Below are 22,392 nucleotides of genomic sequence, written 5' to 3' on the forward strand. Positions count from 1 at the left end.
GGAGGAAAAAAGAAAAAAAGACATTCAAGGGGCATGATTCTTATTCCTGAAACAGTAGGGATATGTAAACCACCACAGCTCTGGATTCAGTCCAGGCGAATGAGAAGAGGAAGTCTTCAGCTTTTCTACGTCTTGAGTGGGGATACAGATGCCTCATCCAGGAGGGGTCTCACTAAAGACTCCTCTGAAGACAGCAGCAGTGTGGTCGCCCTCTGGAGGCCCAGTGGAGCCCTGGCAGCAGTCACTAAGAAGGGAGAGGGACTTATCAGTATCCTACTGAAGACTGAAGGCGAGGTCTGAGATAATGACTGGCCTCTTTACCTAACTCTCTAAAACACATCTGCACAATGATTTCCGTAAAGTGTGTATAGGAGCAAAAAGATCTGTAGGAAGCCATAGGAAGAGCACAAAATAAAACTGGCAAACCTGGTCTTGAGCCTCTGCTGCTCCTGCCCCTTCTTCCTGAGTGTTGCAGTGATAAATTATCTAGAGTTCAGTCGCATGGCTGGTAAGCAAGTTCTCCTGATACAGCAGAGTGCCTCGCTCTGTTCAAGGTGGCCGGGCTGCCAGGCAAAGGCAGCAGTGTGGCTCCCACTGTCCCGTGGCTGTGGCTGCAGCACATCCCTACTCGCCCTGCAGGGCCTTGGGTTTGGCTGAAAGGAGGCTGGAGATGGGTGATTTGATGTTAGTGTGTTTTTTCCATCGTGCTGCTGGGATGATTAAAAACCCTGATCTGCTTCTCTTCACGGCCCCCGTGGCTGTCGGGTGGAAGAATTCTCTGTTTTTGAGTCCTTCTAGAGGAGTATCTGAGAGTGAGATTTGCATCTGACAGAATTAAGAGTAATGTGGTAGCCATTCCCCACCCCACCCCCATCCCTTTGATGTTAGATGCGTATTTAGTTTTTGTTTGTTTGTTTTTTAATGAGAAAGGTTTGATATACCTGATGGGGAATGTGGCTGCAAGTATCTGATTCTTATATAGGGATGCAAGCCCTCTGCTATCCAAGACATAGTCTCAAGTTTTTACACTTAACATAAATATCTTTTGGTGTGATACCACTGTAATTAACTAGTTATCAATAATAGTAAAGGAGTAAATGGAAGGCCAGGTATTATAGGGATACCATTTGGACAGCTTCCCTAGGAAGCTACAACTTTACACTCCCCAAGGGTTCAACAAAGGGGAGATGGAGGCATGTAAAGTTGGGCTGACATAGGGAAGGTGCTTGCCTGTCAGTTACACCTGAGAACAAAGGTCATTGGTCATAATGGGCGTGGCCACTGCAAGGGCACAAAATTTGGGACATTTAATCCCCTGAACAAAGGAGTCACTCTCTTGTGCTCTTGATTCCTCTTGTTGCTCTTGGAATCTTGGGACTTGTGTGACTCTGGGCACGTGGGGTTCTCCTGCATTTGCCCACGTGGCCCATGGCCATGCAGACCCCACCCACAATGGACTAATGGATTTCAACTAGACTGATACTGAATTGGACCTGTCTCCAACATGGAAGGGAAACTCTGGACACTGGCTTTGCTTCTAGCTTTACTGAAACCCCCGCTACAACTTCTTCTATGACTGGGCAAAGAGAAATGGGACTTTGGAAACCCAGGGATAAAATTCCATGCAAGTAAAAATCACTCATTCCCAGAAAATTATTTTTCTTGAGATATGGTAAGAACACTCCACCCTAACACGCAGTGGGGAAAAGGACCCCCCCCCCCCCCAACACACACACACACTTTATCCGATAACAGGTGAACACATGAAAACATCATCTCCATCTGGAAAAACAAACAAACCAAGGTCTTTCAAGACTTGCATTGCAAAAAAAAGCAGTCATCGTTATATTAGTATGAAAACTTTTGTCCAAAGTGGTCCCTAGTACTTATAGTTGAATATGTGAACCCACTGATGTTAGGACTGAGTCTGGTACCAAAAGGAACTACTCATATTTTCAGTAACAGTCTAGTCTTAAAATCCATTAGTAGTAGTTTTCCGTCTTTAAAGCCCCATTCATGTCTGGATGCTGCAAGAACTACACCCCGGGCAGTTGCTATCCTGATGTAGATGTACAAACAAAAACCTTCATTCTGCACTTTGGCAGTTTGGGGAGGGGGAGGGGGAGGGGGAGAGAAGCTGGGTAACAGTGAGCCATCGTCTTTTCTATCTTGTCATGTAAGATTTGAAAGAAAACCTAACTCAGAAAGATATGAATAAATAAATTACCAGGAAGACATTTGTACTCAGAACCTAAAAGAAATTACACGAACTACTTGAATCTAGACAGGGGACCCCAAAAGCAATTTCTTCCTCTTTATCCTATTCTTTCATGTTGGATTTTCCATAGAAAATCTGTTGCCTTTATAGGTGTTGTTCGGTAGGCCAGGTAGCAAAAGAACCTAATTAGATTAAGATAGCACAGTAAGGGGAGGGAAATGGTATTCAAGACCAAGCTGCAGCCAATGAGAATTTGTGGAGTCAGCCACAATGGATTTTCTGTACCTCTGCTGAGTTCTTGAATTTTCCCCCAAAGCTGCACTTAGTTTATGAAATACCATCACTCACTGGATTTCTATCAGCATTTGTCTCACATGATAAAGGTCCAGAAACCACCTTAATAATATAAAACTACTGCTCCCAATTGTGGTTATTATACTTTTCACAACTGAGTTTGAACCTGTACCTGGGAATGGCTATGGTTAAATTCTAGGACACGGGAGATACAGTTAATGGCCTGAATTAGAGAAATTTGAACATGTCATTTGTTTCTTTGTCATAAAATTGCAAAGTTGGAAATTGTGCAAAATAAATTTAATGTGCCGCTCTGAGAATAAACAAATCTTCATACCAGTCTTCCCAGCTATATTCTCAATAGGAAAATTTCTGATTTCCTGGAGTTTTTAATGTACCCTAGGATAGCTGGCTACAAAGATCGGTTGTTTATATTGTGGAACATTCTGTTGATGTCTGATTCTCTTTGGAGAACTTGGAGTCCTCTTCTCCAGACGAAATTTTCCTTCAGTGGCAGATACCATGTGACAACCATTCTTTATAAAATCAATTAACTAAATATGGCAGGCATTTTTATGCTTTTCTAAAAAATATCCTTGACTATGGTTAAGAAAAAGAAACAGGAAAACTGCAGGACACAAGGGACACAGCTGGAGTCTGCAACTTTGCTTAAATATTACATAACTCATAGGTACATGTGCGTGGTGTCCTTGGTTTTGTGATGGAATCAGCAAGCAAAATTTAAAGTAGTGGTTGAATGTCTTCAGTACCTACATGGATTATTAATGTTCACATCTGTAGAGATAACTTGAGCTATGCTTTCTTGTCACCAAGAAATAAGTGTTCACCAAGAAATAAGTGTCAAAATTCCCTGAGATTCTGTAGGCCTTTCCTAGTTAGAATAACAGTACAGCATATGTTGTGCCATACATTTAATGTACATTACAGTAATGGGTCTAAAGCAAACAGGAATCAGATGTGAAGACAGGAGAAGCAGCCCAGGTTTTATATTAGTGGTACTATATCAATTTTGACAGAGAAGAGTTTTCTATTATAAGCGTCATTTTTAAGATCCTTGAAAGTTACCCACAGGGATTTTTCTCATGACAGGGTGTTTGCTTTTGCATTTTTTTGCCTTGTAATGAAAATAAGGCGATTGGTTTTTAATGTTTCTGAAAGATTTTACCTGGGAATAAAAGAGTTGCTCTATCCATTAGAACATTTTTAATGTACTTTTACTTTCTGAAGCCTCAAAACAAATAGCTTTTTAATGACCTTCAAACTTGTCTTCAGTGAAGAAGTTTAGTGCCTTTGGTTTATCAGGGAAAGTTCGATATGCAGATAATTAGATTACAATCATTATCCAGTGCTAATGATAGCATTGCAATAACCTAGTTATTATTTAGCAGGAAAGGAATAAAAGGAAGACCAGACAATATAGGCATGCCATTGATACAGCCTTGCCAGGAAGCTATAGTTTAACATACTCCCTGTCTATTCCTCTCATCAGGGCAAGGCCTGGACAAAGGGAGTCTAGATGCATGCCCAGTGAGGTTTGGGTGCCATGGGGGGTGCCTACCTGTCTGTCACACCTAGAGTGAGTCAGTGGCCAGAACAGGCATGGAGCTCTCTCTTGCTCTCTCTCTCTCTCTGGAGCCAGACTCCCCACTTTCTGGGCTCCCATGCCCCGCAACCTCCCACATGGCTCATGGCCATGTAGGACTCCTTACAATTAACTGATGGACTAAATTTAGCCCGATCCTGATCTGAACCCAGCTGCATAATGGAACGGACACTCTGGACTTTGGTTTTATTTCTAGCCTTGCTGAAACCACAACTGCCCCTCTCCAAGGATTGGACTGAGGGATATGGAACTTTACAACCCCAGAAGTGTAATTCTACACTAATAAAAACTATCCATTCTCTCGTGGGGGCTTCTGAATATGCCTATTCCGACTGTGCCCCGAGAGCCTCCTGCCCGTGAGTGTTGGAAGTATCGGGTCCTTTCATCCCTCCCGCAACACTTCCTCTGCAAATTATCCTGTCCCCACATAGCAGTTAGCCCACTGCACCTTGCAAATGGGGGGGACTTGCCATGAGTGGGTCACTTACTGACAATTGGCCACTATTGAAATGGGAATGTTGTGAATACAGTTTTTGTAAATGCGGGGAAAGGAAAACTATCTGTTGGACTCTGCCATGGCACATGCAAATAAAAGTGAGCTCTGCTAACAAATGAGAGAGCGTATCAAGCTGAAACAGTGGCCTCTGTGATCTGCTTTTGTTTAAAAGCTCACTCAGACAGAATCACCTCCTTCTCTGAGCACCACAGATTGAGATCCATTCAGGAGACCCAGGGTGAGAACCAAAACACAAAAGGCCTTGACTGCTCATTAACATGTTAATTACGCCGTGGAGGGTTCAGCGCTGTCCTTCAACCAAGAATATTCACTGCTTGCCTTATTAAAGTATTAAGAAGCCACAGTACCAGAGATGCAGCAGCAGGGGAGGGAGAGGAGAATGCGCATTTCTTTTAAATACAGGGCAACATGTATTCCTTTAAATGCCAGGCTTTTGAAAAGTGGACTCAGGCTCCCACCTCCTTTGTTACCAGAGCACTGGGTGCACCTGACAGGTTCTAATTGTATTATATGGGTTTTGGAATTTTCTTAATTGAGGGGGAGGAGGAACAAGCTGTATGTCTCTACACTATACTTGAGGAAAGGGACTGTGTTTATATTTCAATCTTTGAAATCCCTAAGCTTCATGTTGTACCATGCACACACACAAAAAAAGGTGCTGAAACATTTTACAGAAATTTACAATGTATATGAGCTTAAAGCAAACTTTTGTATTTTCCAAACTATGAACGTCAGTATTTTAGGGTGTCTGAATCAGAACCTAAAAAGCCTTCATTTTACTTTACCTACCTGTAAATTCATAGAAGAATGCCGTCTTTGATTTTTTAATCAGAATTTTTTTTTTTAGTCATTTTAATTATTGTTTGATATTTTGTTCAGATAGAGTGAGAGGGAGAGAGAGAGAAACATCAACGTGAAAGGGACACATCGAATGGTTGCCACCCGCACGACCCAACCAGGCAACCAGGGCCGGGGACAAACTGCAACTGAGGTATGTGCCCTTTGCGGGAACCGAACCCTGGTCTCTCTGGACTGGAGGCCGACACGCTAACCGTTGAGCCAAACTGGCCAGAGCTTTTATCAGAGTTTTAAAATCAACTTAAGCATTCAGCACCATTTAGCAGTGAACTAAAAAAAAAAAAAAAAAAAAAAAAAAAAAAAAAAAAAAGCCATGTTATGGTATATATTTTGTTCAAAGATACTCCTATTCTTTATTGTTCTGCATGAACTGTCATCGAGGAGTTAAGCTCGGGTCGCCATTGCCACTGCTGGTCAAGTTGCCATGTAGTCAAGAGTATAGTTTGGCAAATGATTGGCCAGGTGAGTGACAAGGAAATCTTAGAACAGTGCTTTCTCTGTGAACATTTGTCAGAAGTAGCAGCTACTTTACCCTCACTTATCTAACCTCCTTTTGTTTTGTGGGATGTGGGTAATTTATGCTCTCCCACAGAACAGGTCTATCTCTCACTTCCCTTAAAGCTAGATGTTTGTAGAAATCACTATGTTTTTGTTTTTTTTCTAATTTTATATGTTGGTACTGTTGATCATACTTCTCAGGGCATTTATTTTAAATACAGTTTCCAAAGAAGGCAATTTGAATGGGAGGCTTTCATTAATAATTTATTGGTAATGACTGTTTAGGAGATAGAAAGATGACATCCTTTGCATTTTATGTCAAGATAGAACATGGTAGTAGATGCTTTTTCTTTTGATATTTCACTCACCGCTATGACTTAAAAACAGTAAGTGATTTAGCTGTTGGCAGTGTGGCTATGTGACCCCCAGGATTTGCTAATCCAGGGTTCTGTCTCCAGTCCTTAAAATCTTTATAGTAACAACAACCACAACAATTAATGACGAAAATCAATTTGCATCCTTTGTTTTCTTCTTCATGTGGGATATTAATTACTTTATTTCTTTGAACTTTAGTCCTTCTAAACCTACTCTGGCATTTCCTCTTAAACCTGGAAATGTTATGGTGCCACCATAAGAGAATCTTTCACGGATAATCCTATCATGTCACTTAAACCCCTCTGACGTGGTTTTCTTGTCAATAAAATGGTATATGTGATCATCATAATATATTGCACTTATATAGAACTTTTAACTTGTAGGAAAATTATTTTTGTTCCCATTAATAATGCCTGACCCATATAACTACTAACTAAATAGTTGGTGACGATATCCATTTTGGGGTTTTTTATCAACACAATAATCCTATAAAATAGATAGAATATGCTACTAACATTATCAGTGAGGACACTGAGTCACAGGTGAGGCTAGGGATATCCTTTAGATAACAGCACTCTAGTGGTGATGTAGCTGAGACCAGGAGCCATGTCCCCCAATTCCATATCTGTGACTTAAAAATAGCCCTCTTTTTCAGGTTAAAGATATTTGTTTTCTCACAGATCCTATAGATGATGTAATGGGAGGAAAATTGGCAAGCTCTTTTGAAACTAGACACAAGCAAATTCAAAGTGTAATTTTAATTAGAAGACAAGAAAGAGATGAAAGGAAATATATTTCATATTTACTGAAGCCATTATAAAGTCTGATTTGGTGCTTGTATGTATCCGTATCATCAAGTAGGTGCAAAACGTTTGCAGCGTGACTTGAGTGGGCCTTTTCACTTTAAACACTGCAATGCTGGGATATTGATTTGTTTTTAAAGAGTTCAATAGTCGCAAATGAGTGTGGTATTGGGGCTGGTACAAAATTAGTGTTGAATAAATAGATGACTATGAACCTCTTAACTGATGTGAACACATTTTCTTAGTTTATATTTTAATTGAATCTAGTTTTGTTTGTTTTTTTACATATAGACCACTTTATCTCACTTCTATATACTTATAGATAGTAATACTTTGTTCTACCACTCCAGTCATGTTTATTGTCTTTCTCCTAATGTCCAGTTTCCCAAATCACACATAATACACTGAGGAAGGGAGCAGAGATATATTCCCCAATACTCAGGGCTTCTATTTGCAGATACATAAGCATATCATGTCATCCAAATAGTCATTTAAGTTATATAAATGTCCAGTGATCTCTCATTTTTGCATATTCTATGGAAGCAATGATGAATCATAATCTTGAAACATGATTAACTCAAGATTTAAAATTTCTATTTCTTGAAACTAACTTGGACATCAAAATTACATATTCCCACCTTTATCCCAGAAACAAAGCATCAGACTTTTGAGTGAATTAAATCTTCGACCTCTTGTTGATGTCTCAGTTTCACATCTCAACAGTAAATTGTGGAGAACTCTTCTCCAATTTGGGTTAAGACTGCAGTCGTGTGCTCAGATTGTTAGTTTAGCTAACCTGTGACCCAGTGCCAGAAGCTCGACAGGATCAGTTTACAGCCATGGCACATCATAATTATAATTTCACATGGAATGGGGGAAAAATGAAGTTGAACAATACAAATAGCTCTCTAAGACGTTTACTCAGTGTTTCTGCTGTTTAAACTTTTTGTGCCAGGGCTTTAGCCTATAGAAAACTGCTGTGAATCAAAATTGTATTTTTTTATAATGTTGTACAAAATATCTTGGTAGATAATGCTTAACACTGTTATGATTTGATTTAGAGACATTAGGAACAGTGTAAGAAATCACAATTACTGTCCTAATCTCTTCCCAAGATAATGTAGTTTAAATTTTTAGGGGAAACAGTTGACCTTCTACTTGTAGGCCTATGACTATATGCTTTCTTATAAATTGTCTTTTTATTGTTTTCTACAAAATAAATAATGGTTAAAACTTAAACCATTGTAAGTCAGTGTGTGGTTAAATATCAATTTGCAAAGTCTGCCTTATCACTACAAATCTGGGTTAATTATTTATATACTTGAACAAAAGATTACATAAGATTACCTCCTTGCTAAATAAATGAAAATAATAAAAATGAATGTCAGTCTATGAATCCAATGATTGTTAATTCAGTTCAATGCATTGTACTGTTACTGTACTATAAGAGAAAATATTCATGTTACAAATGACTTTTGATATCCAAGAATAAAAGACTTGGAAAATTAATTTCAAATTAGAATTCTCTTATATTCCTAAGTCACATATACATACATATACATTTTCAAAGCTATATACAGATTTTCCTAAATGTTATCTCCTTTAGTTTTCTGAATAGGGAACTATTTTGTCAAGTTACAAAAACACTTAAGAAATATCCATTCCAACATATAAAGTCTATAAAATAATTAATCTTCTGATAATAATATGCTAGCTTGATACTAATTCATATAATTTTTCTGAATCTCAAAACTTTTTCTGATTATAGAGGCAATGTAGTCATATGCGAAAAAAACACAAAGGTACAAAAACTATAAAGGAGCAAAAAATAATACCTATCATTCAATACCCTGAAACAATTACTGTCAATTATTTTGTCACATATATTTTATTTTAGTTATCCCTTTTTTTCAGGGTTATGCATGTCAGCTGTTGCATATTATATCAAACTAAAGCTTGGTTACCAGCCCAAACAAAGTTTTTAAAGGGGAAAAATATCCAAATAGAAGGAATTATTTTGTGATTGAGATTAACACTCAGCGTTGACAGCATTTTAAAATCTTTGAAAAAGAAATGAGAGTGAAAAAAACTTTAAGACTTGCCTTTACCTACTACAGTCAAGAATGACTATGGAAATCTTTCTTGTATAATTGCTGACTTCGTGGACTATAAGTCTGCACTGGAAAGTATTAGGAGATTCATTCCTATCTCAAAGCAAAAACATAATTGACAAAAATTGTATTTTTCTGTGTTATCTGACTTACATGAATTGTTTTTCCTTCCATTGCTATTTTTTTTTTCTTTTTGATATCACAAGGTTCTTTTTTCAACTTCTAGAAATCTAGTTTCCATCTTAGCCCCTTTCTGACATTGTTCTCTCGGGGGTTCTTAGGGTTCTCCATGTCCACAATGACCATTCTCAAGCTACAGTTGTTTATTCTTATTTTTCCTCATTATTAATAATTATTTTTTATTTCTTTGACTAGTCACTTTTTAATGTGATTTTCCCCACTTGTTTACTGTGAGATGCTAGTTCCTAAATACTTTGACCTTCACTGAAAGAACCAAGGAAGGGGGAATCTACTTTGAAGTCATGCAGACTTGAGCTCCATTTCCGGCACAGCCCTCTATCAGCTGCATGGCCTTAGGAAATCCACAATCTCTTGGTTCCACTTATTTATTTTAAGCATATAATAATGAAGCCAAAGGTGGGCAGTCCAGGGTTTGTATTGATGTTACACAGATTGAGATATTCAGGCAACTTCCAACTCCAGGCTGTCTCATCTCTACGGACCTCATGATTCTGCAAGAACGCAGGCATTAGTTCTATTTGTCTCAATTTTCTTACCTGGGAAAATGACAATAATATTTACCTTGACATTTTGTTTTAGGATTTAAAAAAATTGTATTTGACGTATTTACCACAGCACCTAACATTGAGTAGACACTCAATAAATGTTAGCTGTTATTTTCATTAGTGTAATTATTATTATTTGCCTATTGACTAATTAATGATGGCAGCTAGCATATTTTAACTTTTAATTATTATAAATCATGGTGAAGATATTTATACATATTTATAGCCCAGTAAATTGGCTTCCTTAATGTTATTCCTTTCCATACTCCTTCCTACTCTATTTTCAACTAAAACACATACACACACACACACACACACACACGGCTCAATTTTTAATCCTTTTAAAAAAATTTTAATTTTGTTTTTATTTTTTGCTATTAAATTGTAGGAGTTTCTTATATATTTATGATATTAATGTTTTATCGATACATGGTTTGCAAGTATTTTCTTTCATTCTATAGGTTGTCTTTTCATTCTGATAATTGTTTCTTTTGCTGTGCAGAAGCTTTTCATTTTGATATAGTCCATTTATCTATTTTTTGCTTTTGTTGCCTGTACTTTTGGAATATCATTGTCAGGAGCTAGGGGGAGGTGGAAATGGGGAGTTTCTGTTCAACAGGCATTAAATTTCAGTTGTGCAAGATGAACGAGTTCTGTAGATGTGCTGTACAAACTGTGCTTATAGTCTATACTTGACTGTACATGTAAAATGGTTAAGAGGATAGATCTCATTTTAAGTATTCTTATCACAATTTAAAAGTAAATAAATACATTACTGGCAATAAAACAGATGCTACCTTTCTTGTAAATGATGTTTAATGACCCTCAAGAGTAATATATTCTTGGTTTTAATGTGACTTTTATGACAAAGTGGCAGTGACACTACACCTAGAAGATCATTTCCACTGAAGCTCTTGAGCTCCAAAAGGCAAAGCGGAAACTTAATGTGTCCACAAAATAACCCAGCACAGTGCCGGCATCATATTACGTGCTGGATAAATATTGGTTATATAAATACATTAATTAATGATGCAGGGAATCCTAACTATGTCAGGTCTAAATCTATACCAGGCACTCTTTCAACAAATATTTGTTAAGCAGTTCCTATGTGTTAAGCACTGTTATAAGATCTGGGAATTCTGAAGTGAACATAAATAACATCCCTGTGCCCATGAAGCTTACATTGTAGTAAGCAAAGGTATGCAGAAAGTTAATTTAAAATTTCATATATAATATATCAGACGTTATAAGTGCTATGAACAACAACACATCATGGTAAAGGCAAAGGGCATGTGGGAAACTCTTGGAAGGTGTATCAGTTATTATATAACAAATGGCCTCAAAGCTTGAAACAACCATTTTATTTGCGCACAATCAATGCTTTGGTTCAGCTATTTGGTTGAGTTCCACCAGTTGGTTCATCTGTTGGTCTCATCTGGTGTTATATATGAGGCTGTAGTCATCTGGCAGTTCAACCTGGGACTGGATGATCTAATATGACTTCACCTACATGGCTGGTAGTTGGTGCCATGCTCTCATCCTCAAAGAGGCTAGTCTGGGCTACCTCGCATGATAGCATAATTTCAAAATGATGAGAGTTGAAACTGTAAGATCTCTTGAAGCCTACTGTCAGAAGTCACACGTAACTTGCACTGCATTCTGCTGACCACATCAAATCACAAGGCTTACCAAAGTTCAAAGGAAGAGGACATAAATTCTACCACTTGATGAAAAGAGTTGTAGAGAATGTCTATCCAGTTGCAACCTACTGCAGATGGGGAGTTACTATCTTATATTGAATAGTCAGTGACATCTCTAGTAGGGTGACATAAAGGCTGAGACCTCCATGATGACAAGGCATAACCCACATGAATCTTTGAGGAGTGCATTATGGGCCATGGAAATTGCCAGCACAAAATGCAAAGGTGAAAAAAACAAGGAGCTTGATGTGGTTGGGAATGCCAAACAAAGGCAAGTGTGTTAATAGAGGAAGGTAGAGAGGCAAGACAGGCCAAGTTATGAAGGTCCTTGTATGCCATTATAAGGGCTTTGTCTTTTACTCCACGTGGGAATGGAAGAGACTTTGAGCAAAGTGACATGACTTAACATGTGTCAACAGGATCTCTCTGGCTGCCACGTTGAAATTGAACTTCAGGGTAAGGGGGCAAGAATGGAAACAAGGAGCCTAGTGATGAGATTTATTCAGCTGAGAGTTGATGGTGACTTGGAATATAAGGGTAGAACTGACAGCATTTTTCTGGAATAATTTTCAGGGAGAAAACGTTTTTGGATTATGTAAAGTTTTCTCAACCAGATTGTCAGCTTCTCTAAGAAATTATGTTAATTTTTTTAATGTGTGTCTTCTACTTTGGTATTTAAAAAGTTCTCACTAAATACTTACTAACTGGTTAGTGAAGAATCAGGCCTTGCTTGCAGATTGAACATACTCACTAGAGGATGCTGAGTCTCTGAGTTCATTTCCAATGATTTTTGAAGACCAAAATCAAGTAGATGAGCCTATTAAGCTCCACTGATACTCTTCAGATTATATTTCTTCTATATGCTCACTAACAGCAAATGAATTAGGGCTGAGACAATCTGGATCCAGCAGTATTAAAAGTCATCCCTTGAAATGTAAACAATTATTAAGTTAATTGATCAAGCATCTATCATTAAGTTCCTACTAAGTGAAAAGCAGTATATCAGAGATTCAAACAAGGTACAGTTCTCAAAAACAGTGCTTATTTTGCCAAAATGAAGAAAGTGAGGAAGATTTATTAACTCATATTCTAGTGCTGGATGAGTTTTAGGCACAAAGGAGTTTGAGGAAGATCTAAGTGTAGAGTATTCCTGAATCTAGTTCATTTCCAGTTAACAAATTCCAGGCCCAGTATAGTGGACAATAAGGATGGTTTCTTTCTCTGGTAGCAAAGTACCTGCTTCTAAATTTCATCCCAATGAATGAAGCATATATATTTTTTGCTGGTGTTATTCTTTTATAGTTATATACAGGGGTTGGCAAAAGTAGGTTTACAGTAGTAAGTACACAAAACAATTTATTCTTTTATGTATTTATGTATTTATTTGTATTTGTCCATATGAACAACTGTAAACCTACTTTTTCCTACCTCTGTATATATAACGATAACTAGACACATACTGGTAAATAATAGCATATATATGTGTGTATATATATAATACACATACATACATATACATATACTGGTATATAATACTATGTAGGCATTATGACAATTGATATAAAATTAACTTTGAATCTTACAATCATCCATTGAATCAGAATACAGAGGATATCATTTTTAGAAGGAAGAAAGAACTTTAACTTTTACCTATTTTATTGTTTTCATAATTTTAAATTTAAGCTTTTGTATCACCTCAAATAGTAAATGATCTCACAAAAAATGTGGAAGGTGCTTGATGTCATGAAAAATTGGCATGAAATAAATATTTTCCTATAACATGTCATAGGGTATATAATTTTTAAAAAAATAAAATATACACCCAGCCAGTGTGACTCAGTGGATGGAGCATCGTCCCATGGACTGAGAGGTCCGGGTTCTATTCCCAGTCAGGGCACATGCCCAGGTTGGGGGTTCATTACCCAGTGGGGTCATATAGGAGGCAGCTGATCAATGTTTCTCTCTCATATGGATGTTTCTATCTCTCTCTCAAAAAAAAAAAATCAATAATAAACAAAATATAAACCTGGAGTCTGACTTTCTATTTGGCTAACTTTATTTATAGTTAACTCATACTTTGTTAAAACTATGACACCAGTGCCACAATATTTGCAAGTGTGAACAGGCATGACATTCAGATCTTATAACTTCATGGGACATACTCACTGTATTCTGTTTTAAAACAGGTGACAATTAAAATTTAGCATTAAAAAAATCTCTAATTTGGAAACAAGAAGCCCAGCTTTGCTTCTCACTCTATGACTTAAAACAAGTTTCCTAAATCCACAGCACTTCACTTTCCTCATTTATAAAACTAAGTGGTTGGGATAGATCAGTGGTTCTCAACCCTGGCTGCACACTAAAATCATCTGGGGAGCATTAGAAAAGTAATAATGCCCAGGCCCCACTCAGGGTTTAAATTTTAAAGGTCTCCAGGTAACTTTAATGTACAGCAAGTGTTGAAAACCAGTGGGCTAGATGATCACTAAGGTTATTTCTAGAAAACTTTCTAATTGTATGATTCGCTGTATTTGGACATAGTAACAGTTGCTAGAGATCAGTGTTTTCAGTATTGGCGGTGTCTTTTTAGTATTTGAAATTACCTTCAAAGACCATTTCTACTCAAAACTAAGAACATCTTATCTGTACTCCAAAATGTTCTATATTTAGAGAATAATTTGAAACAAGAGCCATATATGTCATTTTTTGAGGTGTGTAATATATGCATTAAAAATTGCATAGATTTACCTTATTCTTAGAAGTTACCACTGCTATGATTATGAAACAATTAGTTTCTTTCAGTATGCATACATTGTAAGGATAGTGTACTAAGAAATGTGTGTAATTTTTAAAAAAATGCCATTGTAGCTATTTTGATTTTAAATAAATGGATCATTAATATCCTAAGAGATAATAAACCTCCTAAAGTGTGTGTTATTCATAATAAATACTTCCCACGCTGATTTATTATGAAGCAGAATAGACAGTTTTATAAAAGACTGATTTGAGTGGAATATATAGTTGTGTTGGTATTTCAAAAGATAACTTTGATTTTTTTGAAACACTTTTGAAATGCATCAGAATAAGTTTTGCTGTTTTTTTGTTTTGTTTTTTATGAAACAACTTTTCATTGAAGTTAACAGATAATTTTTTCTTAAATTCTATAGAATATAGTCACATGCTACTATTATTTAAAATTCTCATGAAATCAAGAACCCAGCAATATACGCAGATCCACAAAGAAACTGTGTAGATTCTTAGGAAATTGGGGAAAGGCCTCAAATAAAGATTAATCTGAGAAAAAAATGGATTTTTTGTCTTATATTTTCACACAGGTCTGTGCTTGTGGGTATGTACTTTTGAATACTTGGGACAGGCAGACTCTTTCTTCTTTTAGCCATTCTAATAATAGGTAGAAGGAGAAGAAGTCAGATGACAGCTAACATGGGTGAATGTAGGTATAACCAACAAAGAATGTGCTGGTTGTATGGAATTTCTGCAGGCCTAGTTATTTTTTAAAACTATTTGAAAAAAATTTAATGCCCAGAAAAGACACTATAGAAAAGAAATATATGATTTTCAGTATAATTTGTATGTGTCATTTATTCTGTTTGACAGTCTGTTATTCTTAGTATCTTTAATGTTCATACATATTTCATCATATTTTTTGCCCTATTGATGACAACCTACACTTAATAACTAAGAATAATTTATAGATAAACCATTAATCACAGCATGCAAAACTATGACATTGGAAGACTAATGTGACTGTTGGAATAGCCCACATGTTTAAAAACCTTGTTGTGTGCAGACTGGGGATGCTGTTTTGCTTCACATTAGCTCTACAACATATCAGTCTGCTTTACAAGGTTTCCCTGAAATCAATCAGACATGTACCATGCTTTCAAAGAATTATATATAGTAGGAATAAGCTAGGAAATGTTTGAAAATACAGGTCACTGGTACTATAGGTTTTGTAATAATAGGGACATGTATGCTAGTGATTTACAAACTACTTTATAAGAGTATTACATGGTTTTAAAATATCAAGAGGTTTTATGAAACAATATTAAATTTAGCATCAGAATGACATCACATTTATTACTCAACTCATTGTAGAAATTGGTAGTTACCTCCTCACCTTCTAAGATCTTCTCTCCTACTTATCTGCCCCAAATTCCAGGTATTCTTCTATCAGATGCATTTATCTGATGCATTATTTTGATTTTTTTGTTTTTGTTTGTTTTTGTTTTGGAAAGAGCACACCAAGCTGTACTCAGTTATTTATATTATTATCCATTAGTTTAATCAGAGAAAGTCAACAGAGGGCTAATAATTCTAAAGAAAGGTATGAACAGAGGTATGTAGCCTCAGGAATATACACATGAAAGGGGGATGAGTAGCATCAGAAGCATTTCATGCTGCAGGGAGTGAAAGGCTAAAACATGAGACCAGTGTCACTTACTTCCCAACTTTGCCTGGAGTTGGGTCAGGTCACAATAATCATACATCGTAAAGCAAATTGACCGATTTTTCTAAAGATATCATATAAAATTTACATGATCTTTAGAGTTTAGCTGTATTTTATTGAACATAAAGTTTATATCTGACAGCCAAAGTTTAGTGATGTAAATTTTTTTGAGTAAACCGAACCTTTTATTGCCTGGATATAAATATATAACTTTCTCTTATAAGAGGTCTTATTTACAGTGAAGTTTTTGTTTGTTTGTTTTTTGTTTTTGTTGTTGTTAGGCTTTGAATTGGTTTATTGGTTATAACCACATAATGTGAAAAGTAGTATAAGTTCTGGACTCCATCTTGAAAGCACAGATACTACATTAAATTAAACTGTCATCTAGGATGAATTATGCAAGAGTTATGTTTTAAAATATGTTAGATTCTCTTAAGTGTATTTTCTTCTTTAAACTCTAATCAGTTAAGGTAAATGTTTTTCATTTGGCCTTAACTGTTTGTCACAAGAAGAGCAGAGACAGACAAGCTAATGCAATAAGTTGAAGTGCTGCTATGGTTAGGTAGAATTGGAATTTAATACTGTTGCATTTGATTGAAGGTATAACTGATTTTTTAAAATTGTGGTATGGTTCTATGACATCATGAGAAAGAAAAAAGGTTTACCAAATTTTGAATTGGCTGATACTTAGAAATATTTTTCTGTAACTCTCCCCAAATACAGTGCATCCTTAAAAGAAGTTGTAATTAAGAGTATTCTGAGTCATGAATATTAATGCATTAAATCATAAATATTAAAAAGATATTGCTTCTAGATACCAAAAACAGATTATGTGAATTATATTCTGTAGCTCAACTTGGAAGTCCAACTGTCACATAGAAGCCTCTCTCACTGAAATTCTCAGAAATAGACTGTGTGCACATGGAACTCAATAGCTTTAGGCATTCAAAGATGAAGTAGGTGAAATCAAAAGTGCCATATCAAAACTAACATCAAGTTATGTGTTATCCTCTTTGAGATTTAGAGTAATTTTAACATAGACAGTAACTTGATTTGAAATTTAAATGCACACATACACAGGTTTGCTAGTTGGAGAGTTTCCAATGCCTAGGGGAGGGCAGCTGACAATTGGTGCGGTCAGTATTATTACACATGTAATGATAATAAAGTTGATTGGTTAAAATCGATAACTTTTTTTTCTGCCTCTTCCTATAGAGTAGTTTAGGCAGGGGTGGATTGGTTCTCCCGCATCCTTTCTCCCTACTAAGAAGGTGTAGGTGATACCATTTTTATTCTGCTGAGGTGGGAAATAAACTATATTCTTTAGAATTTTGGATGGCTACACCAACGAGAAAATTGAAGCAGGCCCTCTTTTTCCCATCCTACCAGGTTTTTGGGGGTAGGGGTATTGCTCCAGATATTCTAGCCAATTTAGGGTTAGCTTAATGCTCTTACCCTAGAACAAAGAGGCGGGACAGGGGAAGAAATGTCAAGGGCTTCAGAGTCTCTTTGGGCTGAGCAAAGTGTGGAGTGGAAAGCTTATATCTGAAACCCACCCCTCCCCTGGATAACAGGCATAGGCAATGAGAATCAGAACCAGCTGATGCCGCTGCTGCTGCTTCCCGTTTCCAGGGTGAATTTTTCACAGCAGCTAATTCTAAAGGAAGGAAAAACCCCAACCAGCAGAGAAGAAGATCCTATCAACCAACCCAAGCTATATAACCTTTTAGGCAGGCTTTTCCGAGAAATTCGCATTTTAAAAGCAAGCATTCACGATCCAAAAATATGGGACGGGAAAAGCCTTCTTATACTCTGAGTGTTTGAAATGATCCGATGAGCATAGGAAGTGGCTGCCAAAGCTCTGGCGGCTCCTCGTGCTGCTGCCGCTGCCGCTGCCGCTGCTTTCCTAGCAGAGGGCTGGACAGAGCTAGTCCCGGTTTCAGCACCCACGGCGCTGGACAGCTCTCTGCACGCACGCCGCACCACTGCCTGCTTGCTTTTTTTCAAATACACTCGCTTTGCATTACTGGAGATGCATCTAAATTACGTCCTGTTCAACAACAAGTAGATTTTTTTTTTTTCCTGTACGGGAATTACAGTAGACGGTTCTCTTAATTAAACTGCATTTTCTTCTTTACGGATTTGGCCGTCAGGCGTATTTATCCCGATCTCCCCCCCACCCCACCCCTTTGCAGGAACGAGTCTTTGGGAACGTGGTCCACCCAGGGATGTAAAACTGTGCTTACCGATGCATCCCATACGAAATGCTTATGTGATCGTCTCTCTACCTTCGCCATTTTGGCTCAGCAACCTAGAGAAATAGTAAGTAACAAAGGGAAAACACGGCTTTAATGCAAAGGCAGGGACATTGTGGCAAGTGTTTCTCCAGGGAACTGCATTTTAATGGGGAAATAGAAAATGTTGCAGGGTGGCAAAATTGGGTTCGTCTCCTCCTTAGCTACAGTAGCTTGGTGAAATGAATTGTAGTTGGTGTGCTATAACTAAATTCTACTCAAATTTATGTCTTCTAACTTGAAATTTCTGCAGCATAGTTTTGAGAATGTACTCCAATCATATTACTAATACGCTGCAAACTTTCAAATAAAAATAATTGCCAACTTAACCTTTATTTTAGAACTGGAAAGCTGTTCTGGGGAATTTGTGAGGATACTGTTGGTAGTAGAATGAAGACCCCAGACACTACAGCCAAACACATTGTATATCTGCATTGAATATTTTCAGTATGGGCTTTCTGTGGGTGTCATTGGATATTTATTTTTTTAAAATTATATGAAGTTTTCCTGAAAGCATGGACTGTCAAAAACTGTAAGATCATTTCTTAAAAGTATAGGTTTATAAAACTAGTTTCTAAAATTGACAGCTGTATAAACTGTCTAAAAGAAAAATAATGTCCTTATCAAATGTATTTTGAAGATTATTTCAAAAGCTGAAATACTGAAAAATAATTAAGATAAGTGTGACTTTCTGTTTAAATTTGGCCTAAATATGCATCACTCTTCTTACTTATTTTGATGAGAAAAAAAATACACCCTAATATAATTTAATGTGCATGTCTAAGGTTTGAAACACACTTGATTTTAAAGTGCATTTCTTCAAACTTCCAATATTAAAAATACAAAAAACAACAGATTTCATTAGTTAGTTTCATGTCACTGTCTATGAAAGAAATCTCTCATATTGTGACTGCTTATAACCTTTATATATCTTTTAAAAGATATAAGGTTTATTTGTCAAGGTCATGTATTTAGGAACTGATAATGGCACTGTGAAATTATCTCTGCATATTTTGTTCATAGAAAAAAATAATCACAGAATATATTCTAAGGTCTTGCCTTTGAAATCTGATTTTCTTCTATATCTTTAGAGACCAAGGAAGTGAAATTAAATGAGAGAATACCTGACTTAGAACAAAGTTGTCAAAAGTCAGAAAGTTTGAAAATTTTTCAATATCTAGATACCAGATTCAGGTCACTTAATGAGTTTTAATGGGGAGGATCAAAGTAAATTTTAACAAAAAACATATTGTGAAATAACTGAACTATAGTTAGCTGAAGAAAAATGAATGCTGATTCAAATTTTAGCTGGAGAAAATTTAACATGTAAATGTTGACCAAGTTATAGATTTAGTTATTTATTTTAGAAAGCCAAAGTGGGTAATATGTCATTATCATTATATGCCTTTAGTGCTTCACATTGGAGTGGGGGTGAGCTAGAATTAGTCATTTTAGAGGTTGGGAATATGTGAACAAAGTGGTTACTGGGTAATTATCTGGTAACTATAACAACTATCTTGGGTATTTTTGAGTGTTAAGATAGTTTTGCTGAGTTTGAAGGTATTTTATTTAAAAATTCCCCCCCTTTTTTTTTTGTTTAATTTGCAGATCATGGAGTCCTCTGGTACACCTTCAGTCACCCTTATAGTAGGCAGTGGCCTTTCTTGCTTGGCCTTGATCACCCTAGCAGTTGTCTATGCAGCATTATGGAGGTATGTAATCTATTAATACATATGAAATGCAGTGCTCTGCTTTTCCAAGTTAAATCGGTGACTATGATAACCATTATTATGTCTTCTTTACTTGACTCACTGGAAAAAGTATTTTTCAGTACAGAATTATAATTGATGTCATTGAGCTATAATAAATGAGCACAATAATGATAAATGTTTACCTAATTTTCTTGTCTGTATTTGTCTTTATTAAGAAAATAAACAACACACACACACACACACACACACACACTTTTCTTCCTAATGAAAATAATGGTAGCCTTCAACAAGTTGCTTACCCCTAAGCATGGTATTTTTATACCCACAGTTCAGTCTATGTGTGGTTTCTAACCCAATTGCTGTTGAGCTTGAGAGTTGATGGTATCACATTAAGTTTTCTGTTATAAAAATATGGTCTCTAAATTCTTAGGTTTTAAACACATGCTTCAGTATATTCCAGACAATAAATAAAATCTTCTATAGTATTAATACACTAACATTATACCTCAGTGATCTCAACAAGGTCTTTCGTTGAATGTTTTGAAAAAGTCAAATTTTGACAAATTGATTAAAAGAAGTCAGAAAAATATATAAACAAGGATATGTGATTGAAAAAAAAAATTGTACAATATTTGAAATTACATCTGTTAGATGTGAAAATTGTCTTTCTCAAAGATTTATTTTTCTATTAAAATTAGACCTGTGAAGTTTGTTCACTCGCCAAATAAACCAATACATACTAGCACATGACCGAATGGTCAAACTTCCTAATAGATTTAAACTTTTTTAATGTTGGACATTTTTATATCCATTTTCATTATTTTTAAAAAGTGTTCTAAAAACAGTTAATATATTAATAAATAGTTCATTCTGTATTATTTCCTGAAATATATTAAAATTGCTAAAGTAGCCAACCTGGGGTTTTACTTATCTTTCACCTAAGGTAAAAATCAATTCAGTTGAAAAATTAATTACAATTTAATAAGAAAAGGTCATTTTATATAATATCCTTTAAAAAAATTATTGTTCGCCTTTATGTTTTTATTCCTTTGTGGACAAGAATTAATTGTCCAGGATATTAAATTGTCAAACATATTAAAATTTTTATTCTTTATATAAAAATAAAATATGTACACATTCTTGGTCCATTGGCACAGATACATAATAGAGGTTTTGCTTATCTGTGAAGGAGTTATCAGATAGTAAAACACTGACAGATTGTACAATCTGATAAAATATGGTCAAATCCACAAAATGAAGGAAATGCTCAGTCTGGGAATGGCATTGTAGACAATAGAATACAGGGTTCAGTGCTCAGTCAAGAAGACACTGTTCTGGTAATAAAAAAGCAAGATGGACAAAGGCTAGGGAGAAGACAACTTTCCCACAGTTGCCTGAATGGCACTTCTGAGAAAATGAAGCAGTGTTTAAGGGCCATGATACCAGGTGATCATAATAGCAGTATGATTTATACTCACTAAAGTACTATTTACAACTGTTTTGCCCTGGCTGGTTTGGCTCAGCGGTTAGAGCGTAGGCCTGTGGACCAGAAAGTCCCGGGTTTGGTTCCCGCTAAGGGCACGAACCTCGGTTGTGGTTTGTCCCCGGCCCCCAACCGGGGTCATGTGGTTGGCAGCCACTCGATGTGTCTCTCTCACATCATTGTTTCTCTCTCTCTCTCTTAACCCCTCTCTCCCTCCTGCTCTATCTGAAGATAAATGCAAAAATGTCCTCCAGTGAGGATAAAAAAAAAAAGAACTGTTTCTTCTCAACACTTAGAGTTCAGGCATCAATTCTACCTTTTCACTCTGAATACATATAGCTAACACTAACACAAACACTGCCAATCAATATAAATAATATGTAAAATTTGTCAAAGAAGTACAGGATTAATTAATTCATAGTAAAGTATTCTTTAATCTGGAAAATCACCTGTTACAATAGTTACCTAAGAATTACCAAGACACCTGAAAGGATCTATCAAAACTTGACAGGAAACTGAGAAGTATAGCAGAAAGGGCCTAGAAACAACATAAATTTGGATTCCTAGCAATTAGTGACTATCAACTCATTGTTCACAAATAGAATTTAAGTAATATTAATATTTTGATAGAAGTTCTAAGATTCATAAATGAATATGTGAATCTGGTAGTAAGATCAATTCAATGCAT

General features: G+C 36.2%; 1 protein-coding gene across 2 annotated transcripts in view; it reads left to right on the forward strand.

Moving 5' to 3' along the window:
- ADGRB3 (adhesion G protein-coupled receptor B3) overlaps positions 1-22,392 on the forward strand; it is a 689,955-nt gene that overhangs the window by 525,993 nt on the left and 141,570 nt on the right. For both annotated transcript variants that reach the window (XM_036248276.1, XM_036248277.1), the window contains 2 exons: positions 18,411-18,537; positions 20,118-20,221. In XM_036248276.1, the coding sequence (XP_036104169.1) occupies positions 18,411-18,537; positions 20,118-20,221 (231 nt within the window). The remainder of the gene's footprint in view (positions 1-18,410; positions 18,538-20,117; positions 20,222-22,392) is intronic.

The sequence above is a fragment of the Molossus molossus genome, unplaced genomic scaffold (genome assembly GCF_014108415.1).
Source record: "Molossus molossus isolate mMolMol1 unplaced genomic scaffold, mMolMol1.p scaffold_m16_p_8, whole genome shotgun sequence".
NCBI classification, from domain to species: Eukaryota; Metazoa; Chordata; class Mammalia; order Chiroptera; family Molossidae; genus Molossus; species Molossus molossus.